Below are 25,750 nucleotides of genomic sequence, written 5' to 3'. Positions count from 1 at the left end.
TTAAAAAATATAATAAAATGAATAAAATATAATAAATAATAATAATAAAAATATTAATGATGTAAATTCAAATTTATATAATAAATAATTAAAAAAATAATATATATATATATATATTTATATTTATATTTATATTTATATTTATATTTATATTTATATTTATATTATTAATTTATATTTTAATATTTTTTTTTACATATTTTTTTTATTAATAATTAAAAGAATCATTTTAATAATCCTGAAGATTCTATAAAAAAAGTTAATACTGTATAATATATTGAAAACAAAGCAACTTTTTAATAATCTATTTTAGATGATTATTAACATGCTTCCTAGTCTAATTAATAAGAATAATTAGTGATATTTTAACCCTAATATTAGGATATTATTAAAAATTAATTCTAAGAAGTTAATTTACCTTAATATTAAGAATTATGCTAGCCAGTTTTAACAACTTTTCTTTAACCAGTTCAATAATACATTCCTATTTAATAATCATTAAGAACTGAAAATATTTAAAATTTTCAAATTTAAGAAGTTTAACCTATTCATTATTAATATTTACCTCTTGTTTAAAATGTTTCTAATTCAGTTTAGGTTTATGATTAAGATTTCGGAAATTCGATTGTTTAATAGCCTGTTTATAGCTAAGTTTATATTTAGGATTATTAATAAGTAAGTACTCCTTAATAATAATATATTTAAAGTTGATATTGATTAAAATATATTTAAATATTTCGAAAAATGTTAATAATTTTGAAATATAAATAATATAAATTATATATTATATATATAATAAAAAAAAGAAAAATACTTTTATTTTAAATATATATGTAATTTTCTAAAAATTTAAATGATTTTTTTTTATTTATTTCGAAAATGATTATATTCATAATAATATAAATAATACTTTTTAATATTATAATCAATAAAAAAAATAATAAAATAAAAGAAAAATTATTAATATGTCTATTTATTAATTTTAGTTTAAAAATAAAAAAATTATATACATATATATATATATATATATATAAATATATATTTATATATTATTTTTAAATAAAAAGATATTTATTTTTTTATTAATTTTATTTGACTAAAAGAAATTCTTAAAATAATGAATACAAATAATATACAAATTATTTTTTTTATTAAAAATTATAATCATTTTAAAGATGTTTTATCCATTTATTTAATTAAAACTTTTACAAATCTTCTTATATTAATATTTTCTTTAATTAAATTAATAGGCATCATATTTATCATTTATATTGTTCTATTTAACTTATTTAAAATAATTAAATACAAAATATTTATTCAATTAAATTTTTTATACTTATGTTTTTAAACTACTTATTTTAGGTAACCAAAACAATAAATAGGCAAAAAACATTAAAACAGAAAATATTGCAACTAATGAAGTTTACAAACTTTTCGCAGAATCAAGTTTATCGTAAATAAAAGAAATTTCAAAATTTAATAAATATTAAAAACTCGGTCTTACATAACTATAAAATGAGTTTTCTTTTTTATTTTTAATATATAATGATATATATATATATAAATATATTTAATTTTATACCTAATTCTATAAATTAAATATTTGAAAGCATATATATTTAAGATTTATTATTTTCTAAATATTCAATAATATTGCTTTTAAAAATATTAAAATAATGCTAAATTACATTATTAATTCCTATTTTCATATTTCCTTCAATTATAGTCTCGCATTAATTTCTATCTTAAATTTCAATAAATTAACATGGGTTTTTATAAAAAATATTAAAATATTAAACTCTAAATTAATACATAGTAGATAATAATTATAAATTAAACTAAAATAAAAGATATATAAATATATACTTATATAAATAAATTTTACTTCTTTAAGTTTTCCATTATATCCTAGTAAATCTTTTAATTTAGAAAGTGCTTATATAGTAACTTTTTATCCATTAATATCAAAATCTGGTTAAATAATCATAATTTTCTAAACATTTAAATAATAAGCAATAGTATTTTACATAAAAGTATGTTCATAATACTATGGCCATAGGAATTTAATAGTTGCTTTTTAGTCAAAAATAGAATAAAAATTGATACAAGAATAAATTAATGTAAAAAAAAGAATTATAATATATCTAATAATATAACCTTCTGCCCCTTTATATTTATTTGCTTTATATTTTTTAATGATTTTTTTTCTTTTTTTCATTTGTTTTTCTAAAGTATTATTATCGTCTTCTTCTTCATTATTATTATTATTTTTAATGTTTATTTATTAGTTTTTTAATTCGAATTCTTCCCCGTTTTCCGATTCGTCTGAAGTGTCAAATCCTTCTTATTTATTTTGACTTTTTTACATTTATTCTCTAATTGAAATGTAACTTGAAAGAAATTTATCACAATGTTTATGTAGATAATATATATGTTTTTAGGGAATATCGAGAAATAAAAAAAGTATACTTTCCCTTTAATTTTTTATTAAAATAGTTATTATTATGAATACAATTACAGCAAAAATACATATTATTAGAGTCACGATTAAAGTTAAAATAAGTTCTATTTCAACCTATTAAATATTATCTAATATATTAGAAGCTGCATATTCTGATTATTAGATCAGTTTATTATATATAGAATTAAAAAAATTAACCAAAAAAGTAATTACTTAAGCACTTTAATATATATTAGTTTATAAAATGTTTCCTTTTCCGAATGAATTTCCTATATTTGCAAAAGTAAATACAGTATTTGCAATATCTATACTATCTGTTTTGTAAAATGAGGAATTAAAGTAGATTTTAAATTAGATTTTTTCGTCTTTAAATTTATCGAAGAAATCCTCGTATTAAAGGTTATTTAATTATTTGTTTAAGTTAATAATTTACATACAAGTCTAGTTTATATTTTCGTTTATTTTTTCTAAACTCCATTTTTATAAAAGCATTTCTTTATTTTTTTCCATAGAAATATTTGCTTTATTTATAATTTAAGAAACCAGTTTATTCATTTCGAAAATTCTTGAGTTTATCCTTTATATTATATCTATTCCTAATTTATAACTATCCATTCTTGAAACACTAAAGAAATACATAAAAAGGGATAATCCAATTATTATTATTGTCCAAAAAAGCGACAAATAAATAAAAGCGCTTATTAATTAATGATCATGTTATGTATTTAGGGCTTTCCTAATTACTTCTGTAGAATTAGATTAATTAAAAATATGATAATCTTCCGCATCTTCGTATTTATCCCCTATTTAATTTTTAAATACGCTATTTTCTTCATCTTCCGTTATCTCTTCTTTATCGTCGTCTTCGATAATATTTTCTAATCTATTATTATATAATCTTTTAAGCCTAATGCCTTTCCCGTAGTCCTTAAATTGATTTATATTAAAAACATCTTCCTAATCAACAGAATTCTAAGAGTTCCCAAAAGACTCGAATTGACTTTATTAAAAATCTTATTATATTTTATATAAATCAAGCACAAATTTAGTTAAATTATCATTTTTGCAATTCAAAATATTATCCGGATCAACAAATAAAGACTTACGATTATTATCTAAGAATTAATTATTATTATCTTCTAAAGATAATTTAGAGAAAAATCCATTATTATTTTTATCGCTTGAAAGTCTATTTTTATTAATTTTTTTGCTATTATTAGAACTAGTAATTTATCTGGAAAAAAAGACTGTTTATTACATACTAGATTTTTCCGTTTTTTCTATTTTAAATTGATATCCTATAATTTCTTTTTTATATTGACTCTCATCTAAAATAGTATTTTCATCCCCATTATTTTCTAATAATTCCATGTCTATTTTCAGGTTTTATATTTAGCAATTATATGCTGTTTATTAAGGATTTCCTTCTTAGTTCGTTTATGTGTATAGGAAATCTTTCCCGTTTTTCTCAAAGTATTTTTTCTCACTTTACCAATCAGAAACTATAGTTTCGATTAAAATTTATTTATTCTTCACATGGGCTATTTCTATTCCGAAAAAAAGAATAACTGACGTAGAAATATCCATTATCAACCCAAATTTATCCGTGAGGATATAACAAGTCTATTTTATCGAAGTATCCGCATTATAATTAACTAAAAAGGTCTAGGCATCATCTGTAAGTATACTTACTCTATAAAAAAGTGCCACAAGATAGCCATTTTTACTCCTCCCAAACTTTTATTAATCCTCATTAATATAATTCGAGTCAAATATTCCCAAGGAGACATTCTCAAAATATCTTTACATAAACTACTGATGAATTTCACTATATAGATTAGGTATAATCAATTAAATTTGCTTCCCTTAAATTTCCTCTTTCTAATATCCAAAGAGTACCGAAAAAATTAAATTAACATTCTCAATTTAGCCTACTTCACCCTTTTTATTTTTAACCAAAGAATAAGCAATCGGCTCGTTTTTAAAATCGAGTATTTTTTCGACTTTATCTTCATTATTTTCATCTAATTATGCTAAATTTTTAGCTTTTTCGATTAAAATTTCCCCATTTTCCCTATCATTGAGTACGTATATAAGGTATTTTCCAAAAGTCTTTATTGTTTAAGGTATTTTGTTGTTTATTTTCTACATATCATGATAATGTGATTTCGCCTCATGGACAGCCTATGATATTTTACTTCCTATTATATTTAATTTAAAAAGAGCAGGATTTTCCTCTTTTAATTCTGCCCAAAATTCCTTATGCATTTGTGCAGATAATTTCATATATTCTTCACATTATTATATATGGGAATCAAACGCGATTATTTTTACGATATCGTTTTCACCTTCATCATCGTTTTCATTTATTTAATCCAGATTTTCATTTAGGATTTTCTTATATCTATATATAATGAATTATTCATCAAACGAAGGCTTTGTTTTTTCCGCGATTTTAAATTATTAGAAAGATTTTTCCCTTTTATTTTTAAACCTTTCCATTAGAAAAAAAGCGTAAGAAATTCTCAATTTAGTACAATTAGGAAATTTCTTGAGTCCATTTTAAAAAATTCTATCAATTTCCTTAATTAGATTTCGGCAAGTTTCTTCCATTTCAGTTTCTTATTAGTTTCTTTTTTTTGATCTTTTTTATTTTAAAGGACAGTCTTCTTCCTGGCAGGTTTCTTTATGTTTTTCAACATAACCAATAAGTAACATATATGCATTTTTGTCTTTTTTTTAATCCTCAATTAATTAAAGTACATATCTTAAATGTCCTTAAATTTATTCCCCCGATCTGAATTTCATTTAACTTCTTATTAAAGTGTCTATTCGACTTTTTTTAGTAGTGAGCATAATCATCACTATAAACGGAAGTCCAATAAGCCATGAAATAAGTCCCCCGTTAAACTACATTCCTTATAAAATTTAACTAGTGAGTAAATTCGTATTAGTCCATAGATAGTAAGTAGTCACAATTTTATAAAAAAGGCCTACCTCTTGATCATAATAAGGATCTTCCATATTATAAACCCAATGTAAGGCTAAACTTAATGAAAATACTAAAAGTACTAAAAACCAGTCATTTCCTTGAGGAATAAAGGAAAATAGGATTTAGCAAAGTACTTTATTTAAAATAAAGGCCACTTCACCTTTCGAATCTTACCTAGCAGTTCTATCTTCGCTAGTTTGTTTTGGCTGAAAATATGTCAAGGCTACTATAGTACTTAGAAGCATAAATAAAAGATTAAAAATGGAAGATATTAGGGCATGAAAAAGATGCCAACCAACCCAACATTCGATTTCGGGGAAAGAATCTAATGTTAAAATGCCATTTTCGTTTACTGAGCATTATATTACAGATACTAAGGTTTCTGTTATAGGTAAAAAAAAGACTGTTACTAATAAAGAGGCAACTGAACGGAGAATAGATAAAGGCCAGGTTGTAGAGAATTTTTTTTTCGAAAAACTATAAGAAACGAATATTATATCGAGAATAATTAATAATATTATTAAATCTAAAAAATATACTGATGTGATAAATATATCATAGTTTATTCGAGGCAAATATTTATTTAAATCAAATAAATCAAAAAAATCAAATATTATTTGCAAAAATTCAGTTGCTTTCCATATATGGGTTATTTTCTAGTGGAACGGAAAAGAGTGCATTTATAAATAATCCATAGCTGTGGCAAAATAAACGTTCTTTATTGATTTTTAATATATATAATTATGTATATATATATATTTTATTTTTATTATTACTAAAACACTTTCGCCTTCTTCTTCTTTTAATAATACAAATAATACATTAAATGATATTAATTTTATTTATAATAAATATGCTTCAAGCCCTTAGTTCTCTTATGGAATAATATCTTTGTTTTTTTTATCGAAATCTTCCATTTATATATATATATATATATATATATATATTTATATTTTTTTTTAAAAAAAAAAAAAATATTATAAATATATATATATATATATATATATATATATATATATATATATACATATTTTATTTTTTATCTTTTATTAATTAACAGAAATAATTGCTTTAAAAAATAATATAATTAATAATTAAATAATTATATATAAACTTTATAATTAATTAAATATAAATTAATATAATAATTAATATACTTTTATAATAAATTCATATTATAATAAAAAATATGATAAATAAAATTAAATTTCAATTAAATAATAGAAACTATAACTTTAAAAATAATTTATTTTTTTAAAAATAACATATAAGATTAAAGATTTAATCTATATAAACATAATCACAAAAAAATTAAAAAAAAAAAATTTAAAAATATATATGAAAAAAAAATGTTTTGCAAATTCATTAAATTTTATTCATAATAAATTTATAAACTAGGAAATAAATAAGAACTATTTTCATATATATATTTAAAATTTTATATAAGGCAATATTGAAGATAATTAAAGCTTCAATGACAAAAACTTAAACAATGATACATCTTTTTAAATTATTGCTCTGGTTTGTAATGTAATAAAAGATAAATATTTAATAATAATAATGCAGATCAATAATAAAATAAAGATTATTTAAATCCAGAAGAAAATAACGATTAAATTTCAAGCAAATAAATTAATAATGAATTCAAAAAAAAGTATATTTTTCTTATTTTATAAATAATGAATAATTAAATATATTAATATTTCCTTTAAAAAATAAAAACTTCGAAGAAAAAATATCTTAGTTACAAACACATTAATTTAAAAATAAAATTAATAATAGTAATTATGAGTAAAAAAATAGTATATTTTTAGTCTAATTAATATAAAATATTTATATAAATATATTTATGTGAGAATTCTTTATAAAATATTAAATATATTAAAGAGAAAATATAAATTATGTAGGAATAATATAAATGATTTATTATTTTTATATATTAAAAATATAATTATATATGGATTTTATTTTTATAATGATATATTTAAAAAAAAAATGTAATTTTATTTTTTATTGTTTATATTTTTTTTTATTGTGTTTTTTTAAATATTTTTTATTTTTTTAAAAATAAAATAATAATATAATTTTTTTTATTTAAATATAATTTTAAATATTTCTAATAATAGATAAATAAACGGAAAATTATAAATAAATAAATAAAATTTAATACATAAAAGGTCCCAAATAAAAAAAAAACAAAACAAAAATTAAAAAGGATTAATATTTGATAAAAAAAAAAAAAAATAGAAAAAAAATATTATATTTAAAAATAAAATTACTAAAGAAATAAAGATAAAAAAAAAGGGAAAAAAAAAAAAAAAATTATTAAGATTTAATTTATTTTATTTATAATTTAAAATAAAAAAATATATAATTGTGTTTTATCTTTTTTTTTATTTAAAAAAAAAAAAAAAAAAATCAATAAAAAGCACAAAAATAAAAGGAATAATAATAATAATAATAAAAAAAAAAACTTAACAAATTCTTTAAAAAATTAAAGAATATAAATAATGTTTTTTTTCATTTTCTTTTATTAATATTCCCTTTTTTAAAATGTATTTTTTTTATAATTTAGTATTGAAATGATTAAAAATTAAAATTAAATATTTATTTAAAGAGTTTTTTCAATTCCAGAACATTACATGTTCTCTGAAATCATTTTTTTTCAATTTCTTTTAAATTTTTTCAAAAGAAAATAAAATATCTTCATCATCATCTTCCTCATCCTCTTGTTAATAAAAAAAAAATTAATTATTTTAATCATAAGATTTTTATTTTTCTTCTTAATCAATAAAAGATTCATCTTAAGCTTCTAGACTATCACTGTTTTCTTGATTTTACAAACCATTAAAAGTATTAGGTTCTGTTTCGTTATCATCATCATCATTGTTGTCATCATCATTATCATCATTATTATTATTAATATTATTATTATCATTAATATCATTTTATTCTTCGTCATCATCTTATTAAACTCTTTCTTGTATTTATTTTATTATTCAATTAAATACTCGTAGACTTAATTAATTTATTCAAAAGACTAAAATATTCAGGATAAGTACTAGTTAAAATGTCTTAAAAATTAATAAATTATTAAAAATAATTTTCTGTATAAAAGACATAAAAAATCACTCCAACACCCATATTTTTAGCACTCCAATTTTAATTCGAAAAAAAAGCCTAAATAATAGAACTATCAAGAATTGACGTAAATTCATAATCATCTAAAAATTTTGAAAAATGTTCTTTTAAAAAATAATAAGAAATATCTACTGGAGTAACTAAATATAAATTCCATTTTAGATTTTCCATTATTTTTTACTCAGTTTGGATAATCTCATTATCAGTAAAATTCTATCTCATACTTCTTACAGAAAACTAATTATGAGTATCAGATAACTTTAAAGATAAACAAAAAGATACTAATATATATAAAAGACATTCTCTTTCTGTTTGATTTTAGTTTTATGATAATAAAGAATCAATGTACATAAATGATAATATTGTTTCATTTATTGTTATAGGAAGTTAAAACTGTCTTTTTTTATAATATCATTTGCTTGAGGTATAATTCTGTTTATTAGCTTTAAAAAACTTAATTCACGTATATATGATGGGTTTCGGTTAATTTAGATTTAAGATTGTTCTCTTAATAATTTATTTTACATTTATTTTATATATTATTATTATTTTTTTTATTTTTATTTTTTTTTATTTATTTATTTATATATTTATTTGTATAATTTTATTTTTTTATATATATATATATTTTTTTTTTTAAAAAAAAAAAAAAGTGATGTGTAAAATATTTTTAATTTCTTAATTTTTATGATAAAATAAGAATTTTTTAAAAATAGTTTTATGTGTGTTAATTTTATATGAATTTTTAATTTTTTCTTTTTCATAATATATTTATTATTATATTTTTATCTTTCTATCATAAATTTTTAAAATTTCTGTTAAATTTATTATTTCATTTAATTTTTTTATTGAATTTATTTTCTTAAAATAAATCTAAAGATATAAATATAATACAAAAAAATATTTATTTTACATTTTTAAATAAGAAAAATATATATAAAAAAAATGTTATTTTATTTTTTAATAATAGATTAAAAATAATAAAACAAAATTAATTAATTTAAAATATAAAAAATAAAAATTTTAACATTTATAATTATCTATAAAACATATTTTATTTTTTTGTTTTTACTTAAAATATATTAGTATTTTTTTTTTAAATATTAATACATATTTATAAGTTATTTTATTTATATATATAATAATTTAAAATTGTTTTTGAAAAAAATTTTTAATTTTATAATGTATTCTAATTAACTAAAAATTTTTTTAAATAAAAATTTTTCAATTATTAATAATGATTGTAATTTTAATAAATAAAAATTATAAATAAAGTATGACGTAGATTTTCATAAATATAAATGAATGATTATTTAAAATAACTTATTTAATTAAAAAAAAATATATAACGAAAAACAAAAAAATATTATTAATTTTTGAACAAAAAAATTATAAATATTATAAAAATATATATAAATATTAAAAAAATAAATATTATATTATATTATATTAAAAAATCATAAATTATATTTTTTAATTACTAATTAAATTATTTTTAAAATAAAAAAAATTATATTTATATAAAAAAGAAGATCTTTAGGGTAATAGCAAAAAAAATATAAATATATATTATAGAAATAGATAATAATAATAAAAAAATATATAAATAATAATGTAATGATATATATAAATGTTTAAATTAAAAATAATATTTATATTTATATTTATATTTATATATTTATTTATATATCATATTTAATTTTATATTAAAAAAAGGAATATATATTTTAGTAATAATACAAATTATAAAATTATTAGGTAATTATATTTATAATAAACACTTTCTAATTTATTTTATCATTTTTATTTTTAAAATATTCATATATTGAATTTTATAAAATTAAAAAAATAAATTGTACAATATTAATAATTTGTATTTTTAAATTAAGAATTTATTTTATATTTTTATTTAATAATTGTAGCAAATATATTTTAGTTTCATTAAAATTTAATTCATTAAAAATAATCTATAAATTCTGTATTATAGAAGTTAATAAATATTATAGCCTAATTAATTATAAATATTAAATAATACATAAACAAAGAAACTAATTTATAAATCTTGCTTTGCTGAAAAAATTAATTTTATACTTTATCTGATTTATATATACTATTTTTTTTGTAAATACATTAATTTTTTATATGAATTACCTTATCTTTATAAAAAAAAAAAATTATTTAAAAAAAAAATATATATATATAAATTATTTAGGTTTAAAATTTGTAAAGAAATAAATATATTTGCTGAAAAAAAAAGTTTTTTGAAAATAAATTAATAAAGATATGTATTAAAAATTTATCTATAAGAAATATAAAAAAATATAAGAAAATAAATTATAAATAAATTTTTTTAATAAAAAAAATAGTAATTTTAAATATTATCTTGTAAATACTCCTAGTATTTTTAAAAATTAAGTGAGAAGAAAATTATTATTTTATTATGTAAATAATTTAATTGATATATAATTTATTTTAATTTTAGATTTTTTATATAAATAATTTTATATATTTTATTTTATTTATATATTTAAGAAAGAAAAATTATAATAATATCTAATTATATTTAATAAAAAATGATAAAATTAAATATATATAAAAAAAAGATGATATAATTATTAACAAAAATAATAATAATAATTAATTATTAAAAATCAATATAAAAAAAAAGATCATAAAAAAAAATAAGCCTTTAAGTAAGTAATAAAAATTCTAAAAAAATATATAAATGTAAATTTATAATATATAATAAATATAAAAAATAATATCAAAAAAATTAAATATGTAATATAAAAATAAATTGAATATAATTATAATTAAAATCGATTATTTATTTAAGTATAAAATTTGAATAAGAAATAAAAAAATATTATTAAAAAATATAATTAATTTTTAACAACATGTTTTAATATTAAATTAATAATAATTATAAAAGATATTATTTTTACAAAAATATAATTAAAATAAATATATTATATTTTATATAAAAAATCACTTTTCTACTTCCATTTTTTACAGATCTACTTAATTATTAATATTATTAATATCGTTATTTTCTTATTTTTTTTATATTTCTTCTTTTGGAACATAATGTAAATAAAGTAATTCATTTAAAACATATAAGCAATCTATATAATAAATGAAATATATATATATAAATTTATATATATATATATTCATATATATATATATATATATATATAAATATATTTTTTTATATAAATATATAATATATATTTATATATTTTTATTTTACCTTTTATTTCTTCAGCATTTATTTATACTTATAATTCTAAAGAAACTTCTTAAAGCCATCTTTCGTATGCTTCTTCTTCTTTAAGTACCATTGGATTATATTTATCTTTTAATTTAGATGATAATTCTAAACTTTATAAATGTATATAATTGATATTTGTATAAAAATTTATTTTTATATAAAATTATTTTTTAATATTATATCAAATTTATAATAAAAATAATATTATAAATTTTCTCTAATGTTATATAAATTATTTATAGAATTTAAAAATAACATATTAGTCAATTTTATATATTATTTAAAGATAAATTATATTCTTTTTATTTATATATAATATTACTATGGATCTATATTATATTATGAACAGCTTATAATAAAAGCAGATACTATAATTGTTTATGGTTTAAAAATTAAAGGAGCATAACTTCTATAACTATCAAATGTAATAATTTTTGTTGCACAAAAAATATGTTCCTCTTTTTCTTTTCTGGAACAAAATGTAGAAATAACTTAGTTTAATTAATCAAAAGGCATTGCAATATCGAAATCAAATTAAATAGCTTTTAGGATTTTACTTTCAGCAATACAAATCTTATAAAGTAAAATAAAAAAATATATTTTTAATTATAGTAATAAGAAATAAATATATATATATATATATATATATATATATATATCATATAAATATATATATATAATAATATTAAAACTAATATTATAATAATATAATAATATATTAATATAATAATATAATAATATAATTAAATATTAAAATAAATATTTTATTTTTTTTAAAAAAAATATATTAATATTACTTTATTCTTTATTTACTATAATGTTGGATCATCTATTATAGAAGTTGTTTCATTATTTTTTTTTGGAACTATTTTATGATAGTTTATTATTATTGGTCTCATTCTACAATGATCATATTCTCTTATTTTAAATGCCAACATAAGTGCAGCTGCACAATAAATCTTTTTAATAATTAATTTAATAAAATTTTATTTTTTTACAAATCTATCATAATTTAAATAACTTTTTCCTATAAAAAAATAATTAACTAAATGTATTCCTAATGATGTTATAGTATAACTTTCTCTTTTTTATATGAATGGATGAATTTTTATTTTATAAATATTTCATTTTTATTTTATATATATTTTTTACATTTTCATGTTAACCATTAAATCTATTATAAATTAGGCATTCCCGTTCATTATTTTTTTTTATATCTCAGGAGAAATTTCTAACTCAGAATTTTTATTATGTTCTTTTGAAAAAATTTCACTTTTTTTATATAATTTCATATTAAATATTAAATTATTTTTAATAAAAATAATATAAAGAAATTAAAATATAATATAAAAAAATTATATGAATATATATAAAAAATAGTAAAAAATATTATATAATTAAATATATATATAGATATATATATATATTATTATATATTTATATATTTATATAACATTTAATTAAATAATTATAATTATATATTTTATGGGAAATAGTAATATTATATAACATAATTAATGGTTTGAAAATTAATTTTTTTGAATATGATTTTCCTTATAATTCTGATTATGAATATATTAAAGATTTTCAAGCAATTTCAATTTAAAAAATACTACAAAATAATAAAACTCGTTTATTTCCTAAAAGATTTTCATATAATTAAATAAAATAAAGTACAAATATCGGAAATTGTTATTTTTTGAGTATTTTTAAATCTTTAATTTTTACTCGTAATATAAATTTTATAAAAAGACTTTTTTTTCCAAACTAAAAAATACGCTTTTTTCATAATGGAAAGCCTGTGTTTATTTAAGTAGATGATAGGTTTTTATATAATGAAAAATCTATGTTATTTTATGGAAGTGAAGTTAATAATAATAATTTGTATTTTGCTTTTTTGGAAAAAGCTTGGGCTAAATTTAATGCAGGCTATTTCCTTTCATAAAAATAAGCAGTAGATTTTGCTATTTTGGAAATTTTAGATATACCGGTGATTGGTTGGGACATAAAAGATGCTAAATTGGATTTGTTACAGGAATTTTTAGATAATAAATATATTGTTATAATTACTACTAGGAATTGTTTGGAAGAATTTTAATTCAAATATCATTCTTTGAGCCTTTTTTTGGTAAAAGACGGGATTTTTTATCTACAAGATACTATTAATAGGACTCTTAAGTATAGTTTGTGTGAATTTTTGTAAAAAATCTAGTATATTTCAGTCGGGATTTTAAAGGAAGGGTATTAAAGTTAAAATATATTTTTTGAAAATAATAATATATAAAAAATTTAGTTTAGAAGTAATATTACATAGTTTGTATGTATTTCTTTTTAATAATTTGGAGATGATATATATGATTTTTATTTATAAATTTTCTGTGAATAAATTTTATTTTTTTAGGGATTTTTTAGAAAAGATAAATATATATTATTTATTTAAAATTTAAATAAAGAAAACAAGTTTTTTTTAAAAATTTTGGAAGGAAAATGTTATTTTTTAATTATTAATTTTTTAAAGAAAAAATAAGAAAATTATAATAATTCTTGTTTTTTTAATTTTATGTATAAGACTTATTATAAATTATTTAATGATAGTTTATTTAATATAAATTAATATTTTTTAAATATATATTTTTTGAAAATAAAAATAAAAATAAAAATAAAATCAATTTTAATAAAAAAAATTAGGATAAAGGACTTTTTTTTTGTTAATTTAAACAAAAAATAAATAAAAATTAAACTAATATGAAATAGATGAAATATTATATAATAATTAGAGATTTTTTTATTTTAGAAATTATTATTTATTTATTTTTAAATTAAATTATAAAACTTTTAATTATTTATTCTTAATTATATTTTTTTTATTACAAAATTAATAAAACAAAAAAATGGTCGTTTTTTTTTAAAAAACTTTAAAATGTTTCCTTACTCTAGTTTTTTTTTTTTTTTTTCTGATTGTAATTTTTTTATATTTAATCTTTTGAAATAACTTTATCAAAATTATTTATAAAATAAAATTATAAATTTAAACATTATATAAGATTAGAAATTTTAATCCATATTAGAAATACTGCCTAACTGAATAGTTAATATTTATTTTAATTATTTATAATTATATATTATATATTTTTTAAATTTATATAGTTTTTGAAAGTACGCAAATAAATTTTCTGAAATAAAATATTTATAAATTAAATAAAGATTAGACTATAAATTTAATGTCAAATTAATAATTATTTTAATAAAAAATTATTTAAATAAAATATAAAAAGAATATACAAAAATATATTTAAATATAATATTTTTTTAATATACAAACATATTTTATGGCTAAATATATATTTAAAATAGAAAAAAATATATATTTTTTATAAGTAAAATAAATATGTAATATACAATTTATCTTTGAAAATAAATATCAATAATCAATATAAGCACTAAAAGGGATATATGAATTTTATTATATATCTTAATGGACTATTATAGAATTATTTATTTAAAATGAATTTATATTTTTTCCACTATCATAATTATTTAAAATTTAAATAGATGTTTTTTAATTTTTTCATATTAATTATTTTCAGTTGAAAAATGTTTTTTTTTTACAAATGAAATATTATTAAGGCTGTTATTATTATTATTATTATTATTATTATTATTATTATTATTATTATTATTATTTTCGTTTTTATTGTTTTTATTTTCGTTATTATAATTTTTATTATTATTATTTTTATTATTATTTATATTTAAAGAATCATTTATTATACTTAAAGATACTTTTCTTAAAATATTATTACATGTAATATTTCTTTAAATTTAATTTTATTAGATTTTGTTTATAAATTAGTTTAATTTTTTACATCTATTATTATTTGAATTTTCTCCTCCTTAAGAACTTTATGCCATATTATTTATACTACTATTGTTTGTCATATTTAACGAAAATGTTTTTTAATGATTAATTATAATATTATTGCTACTATTTATATGTTTATCTTAGCTCTAGAAAGCTTCTTTATTATCAAATGATATATAAATTGATTAATTTGGGAATTATGTGGATGCTCCTACTGATCTTTCTTTGTTTTCGATACTTTTATTTACATTATTTAAATTTTAAGAAGTGCGTTTAGACATATAGGGTATATATTATTTTTTTATAAAATTTAAATTTTATTTAATGAGTGAATTCAATATCTCTTCGAATTTTTAAATTTCTGTTTTAAAAATTTCAAGATGCTCGTTTTCAGTTTTGGGTTTTTTTACTAATTTTAAATATTATATGAATTTATTATAGAAGAAATTTAATCATATTCTACTTTTACAAGAATATTTTAATAGTTTATATTTATGTCTTTTTTTTAAGTATTTATTTCTAACAAAAAATTATCAAAAAGCTTTATTTTATTTGAATAGTCTTATCTTATTTTTGATTTAATTTTTTAAATTTATTCAATTTATTCGACTTATAAACGCATAAAAAAATCAATTATATTTTGAAAGTTTTCATTGAATTTTTTTTCTTCTTATTCTATATATTTATTTACATTTATTTATTTTATTTGTATTGATTTTAATTCGTTTTCTGTATTTTCTATTATTTTATTTAATTGAATTAAGAAGTTATCTAAATCAATTTTCTTTTCATTATATGCTTTTTTTTCACTTGTTTTTCGAATTTCACACATTTCATTTCCTTACATAAATAAATTAATTGTACATTTACTACAATAATATTAATTTAAATATTATTATGATTTTATATAAAACTTTCCCTTTTTTTTATTATTATTTATTTTAGAAAAAAAAAAAAAAAAAAAAATTGATACCTTTTTTTAAGGATGGTTTTTGCATTAAAAATTAGCTTTTGAATTTTCTTGTAATTAATCTTCATTTAATAAAGTTTAAAAAAATGTCTTTTTTTAGGTAAGTATTTATTCGTTTTCGTTTATATTTTATTTTATTGAATTTGTTTTTGTGTGTTTTTTTTAATTAATTAATTTATGGTTTTCTATTGTTTGTTTTTATTTAAATTATTTACCATATTATATAGTTGTTATTTTATTTATGAATTTTATTATGCAATATTTAAATTCATTTGTATATTTTTTTATTAACAAAACAAAAAAAAAAAAGCTATTTAAATTTTTTTTTTTTTTTTTCTTTTTTTATAAATTTAAAAAAAAAATTATAATTTATAATTTTAATAAAAAAATTAATATGTTTTTTTATCATAAAAGTGCAAAATGTACATTATATGATCTTTTATTCCAATTCGAATCATAATTATAATCACCTGGTCCTGGAATTTTATTAATATTTTATTTTTGGGAAAATCTATCAGCTTTTGGAAAACTTATTTAATTTTTCTATTTAGGAATTTATTTTTCATTATTATCTTTTGCAATTTTTAATATTTTATCCTGTTCGTCTACTTCTTCGATTTTTTTATCTTTAAATCTTTCTGCTGCTATACCAAATCCTAAATTAGGAATATTAGTCTTTATTTCCGAATCTATTTACTAGTTTTATATTTTATGTTCAATATCATAATAATTTAATTAATAGGAACCAACTGGTGGTCTTTTTTCTTTATTATGAAAACATATTAAATATGATTAAATTTTATATGTATAAAAAAAATACCTTTATTAACAAAATCAGAACGTCCATTTTAAGATTTAAAAACTGCTGATTATTATTCATTTTATATTTATTCATTAATAGAATTAGTATATGTCCCTGGACCAGGTATTTCCTATATATATTTAATTTTTTATTTCTATAAAATATATATTTTTTTTACATCTATTTAGTCTTTAAATCTTTTTTCATTAACACCGAAATTTCCTTTATATCCTTTTAATAGATTTTATATTACTCTATCTTTTATCTGTTTTTATATATTAAATTTTTATATATTTAGGCATTTTGTATATTAATTTTTTTACAGTTTGCTTTATTTAATATTAACCTGGGCTAGGTTAAATTTCATATATATTTTTTATTCAAATCTTTAATTAGAGGATAAAAAGGGAGGTTTTTTAAATATCGAATCCTATATATAAATAAATATATATTTATTTACATATATATATATTAATATTTATTTATATATTTATACGTATTATTTATTTGCAAATAATCCAGAAACTTTTGGATCATATTGACCAGGACCTATTAAAATTTGCTATTATTTTTCAATAGAAAATCTATTTGGAGTAAAAGATCCGAAATTTTAGAATTTTTCTGGTTTAATTGTTTTTTTAGGAATTGAATTATAATAATATCCAGGTCCAGGTGTTGCTCCCTTTATATATTTTTTTATATATAGTAATATAAATTAAAATATATATTTATATATAAATCAAATATATAGTAAATATTTTATTATACATTTATATATTCTTCATCTTCTTATTCTTCTTAATTTTCTTTTTTTAATTTATTCTTAAGTCTTTAATTTGCTTATTCTTTAGATTAATCAAGTATAAATCCAGGACTTTATTTAAGCTTATATATTGGTATTTATTTATTTGTAACATCATATGTACCTGGGCCTATATTTTCTTATTATTTAATTAATATATTATCGTTTCTGGATTTATATTTATGCCATTATGTTCCTTTATATTTTTCTTTTATTAATGAAGAATAATTTATTTCATATTATCCAGGCCCAACCTTTTTTTTTTTTTTTAATTTTTTTCTTATTTTAATTAAATTTTTATATTTACAGAATCTTATTTTGTTCCTTAATATGAATGCAATGGTAATTAATTCAAATTCATTTAATTTTCTTTATTTTGATTTATAAAATATATATATATGTATTATATTTATATATATTTTTTTCAAACCTTCATTTTCTGTATATCCATATTAATTATATTTAGAAGGTATAGAAGGTACAGATTAATATTTATTAAGTTTTAATAAATGTGAAATAATATAATCGCTATTTTATATATTTTGTTTTTTTGATTTCATTTAAAATTATTATTCGTCATAATCATATGATCCTGGACCAGGAATTAATTGCTTTTCTTTAGTTATATAATCTTCGAATCTTAAATATATAATAATTTATTTATGTATATATGATATTATATATATTTATTTATTAATAAAAATATAAACCTTTTTTAATTTCCGCAAAATATTTAAGTAGGTTTTTTATTATTATTTTAGCTTTTAATATTTTTATTTAATAATTATTTTTCATTATTTTAGGGAATTTTTTGTATATTATAATCACCAGGACCAGGTGTAATAATTATTTATTAAAACTCTTTTTATCTTTCAACTGTAGAATTAAAACCAGCGTAAAGTTTTTTAATATTATAATTTTAATGAGCTAAATAACTTCCTGGACCTAAATTAGATTATATTTATGAAAATTATGGTAAATTTTTAGAAGATAAATAAACAAAAGCCATATATATTAAGTTATTTAATTTTAATAATTTATTTAATTAATAAAATGTATTTAATAATTATTTTTTTTTTATAATAAAATAATAAAAAAATGTCTATTTATAATTTATAATAAAATTAATTTCTATAATATATATTTAAGTAAATATATCTAATTGAATATATATTTAAATATAAATATAAATATAAATATAAATATAAATATAAAATAAATTATTCTATATTAAATATATATATAATTAATAAAATATTTATAAAAATAAAATATATTTCATAAATTATCATCAAAATAATTTTTTTTTTATCTTTTTTTTAAATAATTTGCATATTCATCATTTTATTTATCATCATCTTCCTATTTTACCCCACTAAAATCTATATAATCTTTTTTCTTCCATATTATTTCCTTTACTTATTCAAAACTTAATATTGCTAAATATACTAAACTTTTTCTTAAATAAATAACAAATCCAAAACTCCCTACTATGAACAAAACTTTCATTAAAACTCCTAATATACCTTTTCCTGGACATTTTTTTTAAACTGGAGATCTATCTACTCCTCTTTGACAATTATTTCCAGCAATTTTTCTATATCCAGTAGGTTCAAAATAATACTTATCGCATTATTCAGGCTTTGGTGGTTTAAAAAAATAGTCTTTTTCCGCTATACAAGGCCCCTATCCTTATCTTTCATATCCAAAATCACACTCCCAGTCTTCTTCAGTACACTCACATGTTTATTCATTGACTATTCTTTAGAATTGCTCTCCATTGAGGCAAAGTGAGTCTAGCTTTCGTCTTAAATAAGTAACTTTTTTTCCCATCAAACACTGTTTGTTTTAATATCCGTGTGGAGTCCATTATTCGTAGTCTTCATTTGTGCATTTTTCTGAAAAAACATTGGAGAAATCTATTGTTATTACTACTCCGACTTCATGAATTTCATTATTTATAAGCTTATCTATTCTGCCGATTACTATGAATGTCGTAGAAGTATTATTTGGTTCCGTTATGATGTTTTCAATCTAAATTTCTTCCTCAGAAACCTGGATTTTAGTCCAAGTTTAACCCTCATCTAGTGAATATTCAACTTCTTTAGTTTTTGAATAGTCTTTATCCTTTCCAATAACTATAATTGAACCATGATCGCCTATTTCAAATACATAAGCACCCTTTTTTAACTCATACCAAGTCAATCCAGCATCTCGGGATATATAAGTATTTACATTTTCTTTATCATGAAGTAGATATGGACCTACGTTTCCGTTTGCAAAGACTAGGCCTATGGCATTTTTGGACGAATAGAAGGAATTATATAGTGTATTAGAAGATGAGTGAATGTTTAAGTTACAGTTTAAGCCTTTGCATGTATTTTCGTTCTTTGGTTTAGGGATTCTTTGCCATATTGCGCCTTTATCGAATGTTATCATAGTCTCGATTTTTTGGAGGTCTTTTAATATTTAAGAATGAGAGTTGTCAATTTCTAAATGGTTGTCTTGTGTGTCTTCTCGGGAGTATATTTTGGTTATATGGTCGGTTTTTTCTTTTGTGAATATGTTGGATATGTATATACCATATATTCCTTCCAGTCTTTCAAAATCTACACGGCCATTATCAGAACGGACTTAGCCATTTAGGCTTGAAGAAAAATTTATTCCAGAAGAATCAGATATATAAAGCTTACCTAAAGGAGATGTTAAACCTAAATGGGAAACATTTAGAAATACTTGACCTTCTTCAGCATCTAAAATAGAAAATTTATGGTTTAAAAGCTCCTCTTATAAACGAATTTAGCGAAATTTTTAATCTTTTAGAGACGGATTGGATACTAAAAGTTATATAGCTAAGGTATCTTTAGATTACACTATTAATTTTTTATTTTAATTTATATTTATAAATTTTACATTATGCAACATATAGGTAGTTTTTATGAAGGTAAAATGCATTTCCTTTTTGTATTAAGAGCTATTTAGTGATAAGAAAATCGTCAGATAGATAGAAATTTCTTGATTCTATTAAAGGATTTCGATTTTGGTTTTTATTATCTAATTTTAATGTTAAATAAAAAATATATATAAATGTATATATATATATATATATATATATATATATATATATATATATATATATATGTTTTTATAAATATTATTTATATTTTCTGTACTTTTTGTTTCTTCTATCCAATAAATTCTTTAAATAGGAATTTAATTATTATATTGTTCAAAATATCCCCTTAATATTTTATTTATTTTTTTAATTTTGTATTTTTTTTTACCAAGAAAATTAGGATACATACTTAGTCAATAATTCCCATGTTTTTCCGTAGTTTTGAGATAAATATAATTATGAATAAGAAAAACAAGGTTATTTTGATTGTTTTGAAATATTATTTAGACATTATGTTGAGGTTTAGGCTAAATACAATTCTTTTTTTATAGGATGTGGTTTAAATTTATTTATTCTTTTAAAATAATTAAATAATAATAATAATAATAATAATAATAATAATAATAATAATAATAATAATATTTTTAATTATAATAATTATATACTTTACTCCATTTATAGAGAATGCCTTAAAGTTTTTGCCACAATCTAAAGTTATCCAATTTATATTACCGTTTCCTGCTAATATTATTATATTTTTATAAGATGGATTTCTAATTAATTCTTATACTTTGTAAGACTACATTAATTATTTATTTATTTATTTTTATATTTTTTTACTTTTTAATCTATTTATTGCTTAATTTTACTTGCTGATTTTTAAAGATTTTCATCTTATTTTTAAAATTCAATCATTTTTTCATTTGAACGATATATTGAACCTTCCTCGGTTAATATTATTATGTTATTTTCTATGTTTTAGCTTGTTTCGCACCATATTATATCTTGTATTTCGGAATCCAAAATTGTAGAATATTTGTAGACGTCTTATTTTTATTACATAAAACCTTACATAAGGAATAAAAATATTAATATATTTAAGTTTTTCATTTAATTATTTTTATTTCTCATATTTTTTATAATTTATTTATTAATTTAAATTAGATAATAAATAATTTACGAAAAAAATAAACATATTAAAAAACATTTATAAAATTTAAGTTAAATATATATTAAAATCTTTAATTAAATATAAAAAATATAAATATTTTTTATATTATTAATAAATAAATATATTATTATTTTATGTAAATTAAAAATATAATAATGAATATATATTGTTATTTATTTGATAAATTAATTATAACTATATATATTAATTTTAATTTCAATTAATAAAACGTAAAACTATCTGTTATATATTTATTAAATTATATTATAATTTTATGTTTTATATTAAATATATTATGATTTTCTTATCTTTTATTAATATAAATTAAATTTTATGTAAAGATAACTATTTTTATACAATTTTTATTATTATATAATAATATTATTTAGTTTTTAGACAATTTTTTTTTTTTTTATTAATAATATATTTTTTTTTTAATAATATTAACAAAAATATTATTTAATAAAATATTTAGATGATTAAAAAAAAATATAAATTATGAAAATAAAGATATTATATTTTATAAAAAAAAATAATTAATTATATTAAAATATATAAAAATAACAAAAATTATTTTATTTATTAAGTAACTTTGTATTTTTTCTAATTTTTTTTATTTATTAAAATATTTAAAATTATTTATATTAAATTTTTATCTATATAATTAAAAATAAAAAGTTAATAATTTTATTTTTCAAAAATAATCGAATAAAAAACAAATAAAGCGACAAAAAAGTTTTTTTTTTTTTTTTTTGATTAACTAAATGTAATTAATGTAAATAATATATTAAGAAATTAGATTAATATCTAAATTTTTTATTATTACTCTTAATTTATATAAAAATAAAGGAATTTACAATAAAATTAAAATCTTTAATAGATCAATAATACCTTAGAATAACTTTTAGAAAAAGATAATTTATAAATAGAAGATATTTTAAATGAATAAGGAATACTTTAAAATATAAGAATGAATACAAATAAGTTTGGAAATTTGTAAAAAAAAAAACAACAAAATTAAAAATAAAAATAAAATAATATTTATTATGTAAAAGTATGGTTAAAAATACACATTTTTTATAGTAATTAATATTTTATGCAATTGATTTTTCTTAAATTAAAAAATGGGAAGAGCTAGATGAATAATAAAAATATAAGTATACTAAATTTTAGAAATATATATTAAATTATATTTAATTTTAATTTTAAATATATAAATATTACTTATTAATTTTTATTTTAATTTTAAAAATTAATTTCTATATAGATTTCCTTATGTTGCAAGTGAAATATTATCAATATAAATACGATAGATTTAAGATTATATTTTAGAAGTGGATATAGTTGATGATAATGAAAAAAAAAATTAATAAAAATCATTTAAAATACATAGAGATATTGAATAAACAAAATTAAAACATAAAAATAGCGGAGATTAATGGATTTCTGAAAGTGAAGAAGATATAAAAACAGATTCTGAGCTTAATTACAATTAATTATAAATACCGGGAAATATATTAATTTAGAATATATTTAGCTTTATTAATAATATTGATAAAGAATTAAATAGTACTTAATGTGGATATTTTTATAAAATTGTAACTATGTTAATGGATGATTAACCATATGTATGTATATACTTAAAATATTTTTTTATTGTTTTATTTTAGTTTTGGAATTATTTATAAAAAATATTAAGATAATTGATAAATTAATAAATAATATATATTAAGCAAGTATTGCTAAATTAATTTAAATATTTATAATTGATTAAGAATTAGAATAATAATAAGTAGAAGATTATTAAGTAAATAAAATTATAATAATATATATTTTTAATATATATATATATATATAATATATATATATATATATATATATATATATAATATTTTTTTTTTATAAATATTTATTTATTTTTCTATAAATAGGATATTAAAATAGCTATTATTAATAAATTATTTAATAAATTTGATGTATCTTCTGATTTTGAAACTCATTAAAACATTTAGATGATATTTATAAGTATTATTGACTGTCCTTTCAAAAAAATATATTTTGAATTGAAAAAAATATTTATATGTTAATATAATTTAAGTATTTTAGTTAACTCGATTATTTTTAATAAATCATCTTCTTAACAAGCTTCTTTGTTACTATCATATATGCTTGAATAATATATTGAATTGAAAAATAATTAAGTTATTTTTTTTTTGAATATTTATATTTTTTCTTTAAATTTAATGAAATAAAAAAGAATAATAAAGATGATAATGATTAAAATATAATTAATAAAACAAAAACTATTATATAAAAAAAATTTCCAATTTAATTTATTATAAATTAAGCAAATAAATTAATATAGACACTTGTCTAAAATGAATACTAAGATAATAAAAAACAAAATAGTACACAATTTGGATGTATTGCTTAACTTTTTGGATTAAAAAATCTTAAATTATTAGACCTTGTTTATAATTTATTAAAAATTGGGTCAGAATCTGTTCTTAATTCTATTGTATAATTAAATTTTTTTGAATATCTTCTAGTATATATATATATATATATTTTAATAAATGCATATTTATATTAAATATAAATAATATAGAAATTAATTATTAAGCATGAATTTAATAATATTTTACAATTAAAAATTTAAGATATATTTGATTAATGTTTCGCTATTTCTGCTTATAATTAATAAATGAGAAATTCTATAATGTAATAGGCTAATTTTATTTAATTTTTAATCCAAAACGTATAAAATCCCAAACATAGGCCAGGGTATATATATTATTTTATTTAAAAACTTATTTGTTTTTTTAGAAAATATAAAAAAGATATAACTAAAGGTTATTTATTTATGCTCGTTAAATTTGGAAATTAAATAGAAAGTTATAAAGAAAAATTTGATTGGCTTTCTAAAGCTTTAGAATAAAGTATTTTTAGATAAATATTATTGTAAAAATATTATAAATAATTTAGATAAAGAATGGGATAAGATAAAAAACGATACATTGAAATAAATAAATGAAAAAGAAAAAATGACATTAGGAGGTATAGATCCAAAATTAAATATATAATCAGAAAGCATAATTAGCTAAGAAGAAATAACTATTTAAAATATTTAACATGTAAATTTAAATACTTATAATCATAAAAAAATATATAAATATATATATATATATATATATATATATATATATATATATATTTATATTCTATTTTTTATTTATTTTAATTAGAAATTATTAGCATTGTGTTAGAAAAAGCTTTATAAAAATAATAATGATGATGAAAATCAAAATGAAAATGAAAATGAAAACGAAGAGGAAATAGAAGAAATTGATGATGAAAGTATTATAGCGGTTAAAATCAA

At 16.4% G+C, this 25,750-nt stretch overlaps 4 protein-coding genes across 4 annotated transcripts, besides 59 other annotated features; all 4 read right to left on the bottom strand. All coding sequences in view use genetic code 6, as the record gives it.

Annotated features, from left to right (window-relative positions):
* Nucleotides 1-100: 100 nt before the first annotated feature.
* Nucleotides 101-180: a microsatellite.
* Nucleotides 178-207: a microsatellite.
* A 795-nt stretch (nucleotides 208-1,002) lies between these two features.
* Nucleotides 1,003-1,055: a microsatellite.
* Nucleotides 1,004-1,050: a microsatellite.
* Nucleotides 1,056-1,164: 109 nt separating the features above from the next.
* IMG5_146670 (PAS domain S-box family protein) lies at nucleotides 1,165-6,370 on the bottom strand (the record flags this gene model as incomplete). Its single annotated transcript, XM_004031082.1, has 4 exons — nucleotides 1,165-1,284; nucleotides 1,337-1,524; nucleotides 1,583-1,838; nucleotides 1,886-6,370. The coding sequence occupies 4 exons, from the start codon at nucleotides 6,368-6,370 to the stop codon at nucleotides 1,165-1,167; spliced, it is 5,049 nt and encodes a 1,682-aa protein (XP_004031130.1).
* A 1-nt stretch (nucleotide 6,371) lies between these two features.
* Nucleotides 6,372-6,484: a microsatellite.
* A 48-nt stretch (nucleotides 6,485-6,532) lies between these two features.
* Nucleotides 6,533-6,609: a microsatellite.
* Nucleotides 6,534-6,609: a microsatellite.
* A 1,715-nt stretch (nucleotides 6,610-8,324) lies between these two features.
* Nucleotides 8,325-8,364: a microsatellite.
* Nucleotides 8,351-8,405: a microsatellite.
* Nucleotides 8,360-8,406: a microsatellite.
* A 714-nt stretch (nucleotides 8,407-9,120) lies between these two features.
* Nucleotides 9,121-9,210: a microsatellite.
* Nucleotides 9,121-9,232: a microsatellite.
* Nucleotides 9,122-9,170: a microsatellite.
* Nucleotides 9,154-9,190: a microsatellite.
* Nucleotides 9,174-9,228: a microsatellite.
* Nucleotides 9,233-9,742: 510 nt separating the features above from the next.
* Nucleotides 9,743-9,843: a microsatellite.
* Nucleotides 9,788-9,819: a microsatellite.
* A 133-nt stretch (nucleotides 9,844-9,976) lies between the features above and the next one.
* Nucleotides 9,977-10,029: a microsatellite.
* Nucleotides 9,990-10,065: a microsatellite.
* Nucleotides 10,066-10,080: 15 nt separating this feature from the next.
* Nucleotides 10,081-10,122: a microsatellite.
* A 120-nt stretch (nucleotides 10,123-10,242) lies between these two features.
* Nucleotides 10,243-10,302: a microsatellite.
* Nucleotides 10,244-10,301: a microsatellite.
* Nucleotides 10,303-10,752: 450 nt separating the features above from the next.
* Nucleotides 10,753-10,792: a microsatellite.
* A 360-nt stretch (nucleotides 10,793-11,152) lies between these two features.
* Nucleotides 11,153-11,209: a microsatellite.
* A 144-nt stretch (nucleotides 11,210-11,353) lies between these two features.
* Nucleotides 11,354-11,399: a microsatellite.
* A 187-nt stretch (nucleotides 11,400-11,586) lies between these two features.
* IMG5_146660 (hypothetical protein) lies at nucleotides 11,587-13,070 on the bottom strand (the record flags this gene model as incomplete). The annotated part of the gene is made up of 5 exons (XM_004031081.1): nucleotides 11,587-11,719; nucleotides 11,848-11,978; nucleotides 12,191-12,441; nucleotides 12,666-12,945; nucleotides 13,021-13,070. Coding segments are annotated over 5 exons (845 nt in total), but the record flags the coding sequence as incomplete, so codon positions are not given.
* Nucleotides 11,736-11,836: a microsatellite.
* Nucleotides 12,001-12,039: a microsatellite.
* Nucleotides 12,003-12,039: a microsatellite.
* Nucleotides 12,493-12,612: a microsatellite.
* Nucleotides 12,494-12,547: a microsatellite.
* Nucleotides 12,534-12,632: a microsatellite.
* Nucleotides 12,545-12,612: a microsatellite.
* Nucleotides 12,567-12,627: a microsatellite.
* Nucleotides 12,973-13,015: a microsatellite.
* Nucleotides 13,071-13,183: 113 nt separating the features above from the next.
* Nucleotides 13,184-13,245: a microsatellite.
* Nucleotides 13,186-13,265: a microsatellite.
* Nucleotides 13,257-13,349: a microsatellite.
* Nucleotides 13,258-13,320: a microsatellite.
* Nucleotides 13,270-13,320: a microsatellite.
* Nucleotides 13,350-14,506: 1,157 nt separating the features above from the next.
* Nucleotides 14,507-14,533: a microsatellite.
* A 114-nt stretch (nucleotides 14,534-14,647) lies between these two features.
* Nucleotides 14,648-14,690: a microsatellite.
* A 412-nt stretch (nucleotides 14,691-15,102) lies between these two features.
* Nucleotides 15,103-15,134: a microsatellite.
* Nucleotides 15,135-15,499: 365 nt separating this feature from the next.
* Nucleotides 15,500-15,615: a microsatellite.
* Nucleotides 15,616-17,105: 1,490 nt separating this feature from the next.
* IMG5_146650 (hypothetical protein) lies at nucleotides 17,106-19,313 on the bottom strand (the record flags this gene model as incomplete). Its single annotated transcript, XM_004031080.1, has 8 exons — nucleotides 17,106-17,464; nucleotides 17,521-17,632; nucleotides 17,681-17,767; nucleotides 17,999-18,184; nucleotides 18,271-18,558; nucleotides 18,612-18,673; nucleotides 18,735-18,943; nucleotides 19,015-19,313. The coding sequence occupies 8 exons, from the start codon at nucleotides 19,311-19,313 to the stop codon at nucleotides 17,106-17,108; spliced, it is 1,602 nt and encodes a 533-aa protein (XP_004031128.1).
* Nucleotides 17,934-17,997: a microsatellite.
* Nucleotides 17,947-17,992: a microsatellite.
* Nucleotides 18,560-18,595: a microsatellite.
* Nucleotides 19,314-19,439: 126 nt separating the features above from the next.
* Nucleotides 19,440-19,482: a microsatellite.
* Nucleotides 19,470-19,525: a microsatellite.
* A 57-nt stretch (nucleotides 19,526-19,582) lies between these two features.
* Nucleotides 19,583-22,115, bottom strand: IMG5_146640 (hypothetical protein; the record flags this gene model as incomplete). The annotated part of the gene is made up of 6 exons (XM_004031079.1): nucleotides 19,583-21,177; nucleotides 21,218-21,358; nucleotides 21,478-21,545; nucleotides 21,589-21,774; nucleotides 21,866-21,941; nucleotides 22,070-22,115. 6 exons carry the CDS (start codon nucleotides 22,113-22,115, stop codon nucleotides 19,583-19,585), a joined length of 2,112 nt encoding a protein of 703 aa, XP_004031127.1.
* Nucleotides 21,382-21,445: a microsatellite.
* Nucleotides 21,547-21,586: a microsatellite.
* Nucleotides 21,790-21,841: a microsatellite.
* Nucleotides 22,014-22,057: a microsatellite.
* Nucleotides 22,116-22,621: 506 nt separating the features above from the next.
* Nucleotides 22,622-22,693: a microsatellite.
* Nucleotides 22,694-22,777: 84 nt separating this feature from the next.
* Nucleotides 22,778-22,815: a microsatellite.
* A 1,374-nt stretch (nucleotides 22,816-24,189) lies between these two features.
* Nucleotides 24,190-24,246: a microsatellite.
* Nucleotides 24,197-24,263: a microsatellite.
* Nucleotides 24,261-24,301: a microsatellite.
* A 1,234-nt stretch (nucleotides 24,302-25,535) lies between these two features.
* Nucleotides 25,536-25,591: a microsatellite.
* Nucleotides 25,592-25,665: 74 nt separating this feature from the next.
* Nucleotides 25,666-25,696: a microsatellite.
* Nucleotides 25,697-25,750: the final 54 nt, after the last annotated feature.

Source organism: Ichthyophthirius multifiliis (assembly GCF_000220395.1).
Source record: "Ichthyophthirius multifiliis unplaced genomic scaffold scaff_1120509251133, whole genome shotgun sequence".
Lineage (NCBI taxonomy): Eukaryota > Ciliophora > Oligohymenophorea > Hymenostomatida > Ichthyophthirius > Ichthyophthirius multifiliis.
The sequence above is the reverse complement of the archived record's forward strand: the minus strand, read 5'-3'. Positions and strand labels throughout refer to the sequence as shown.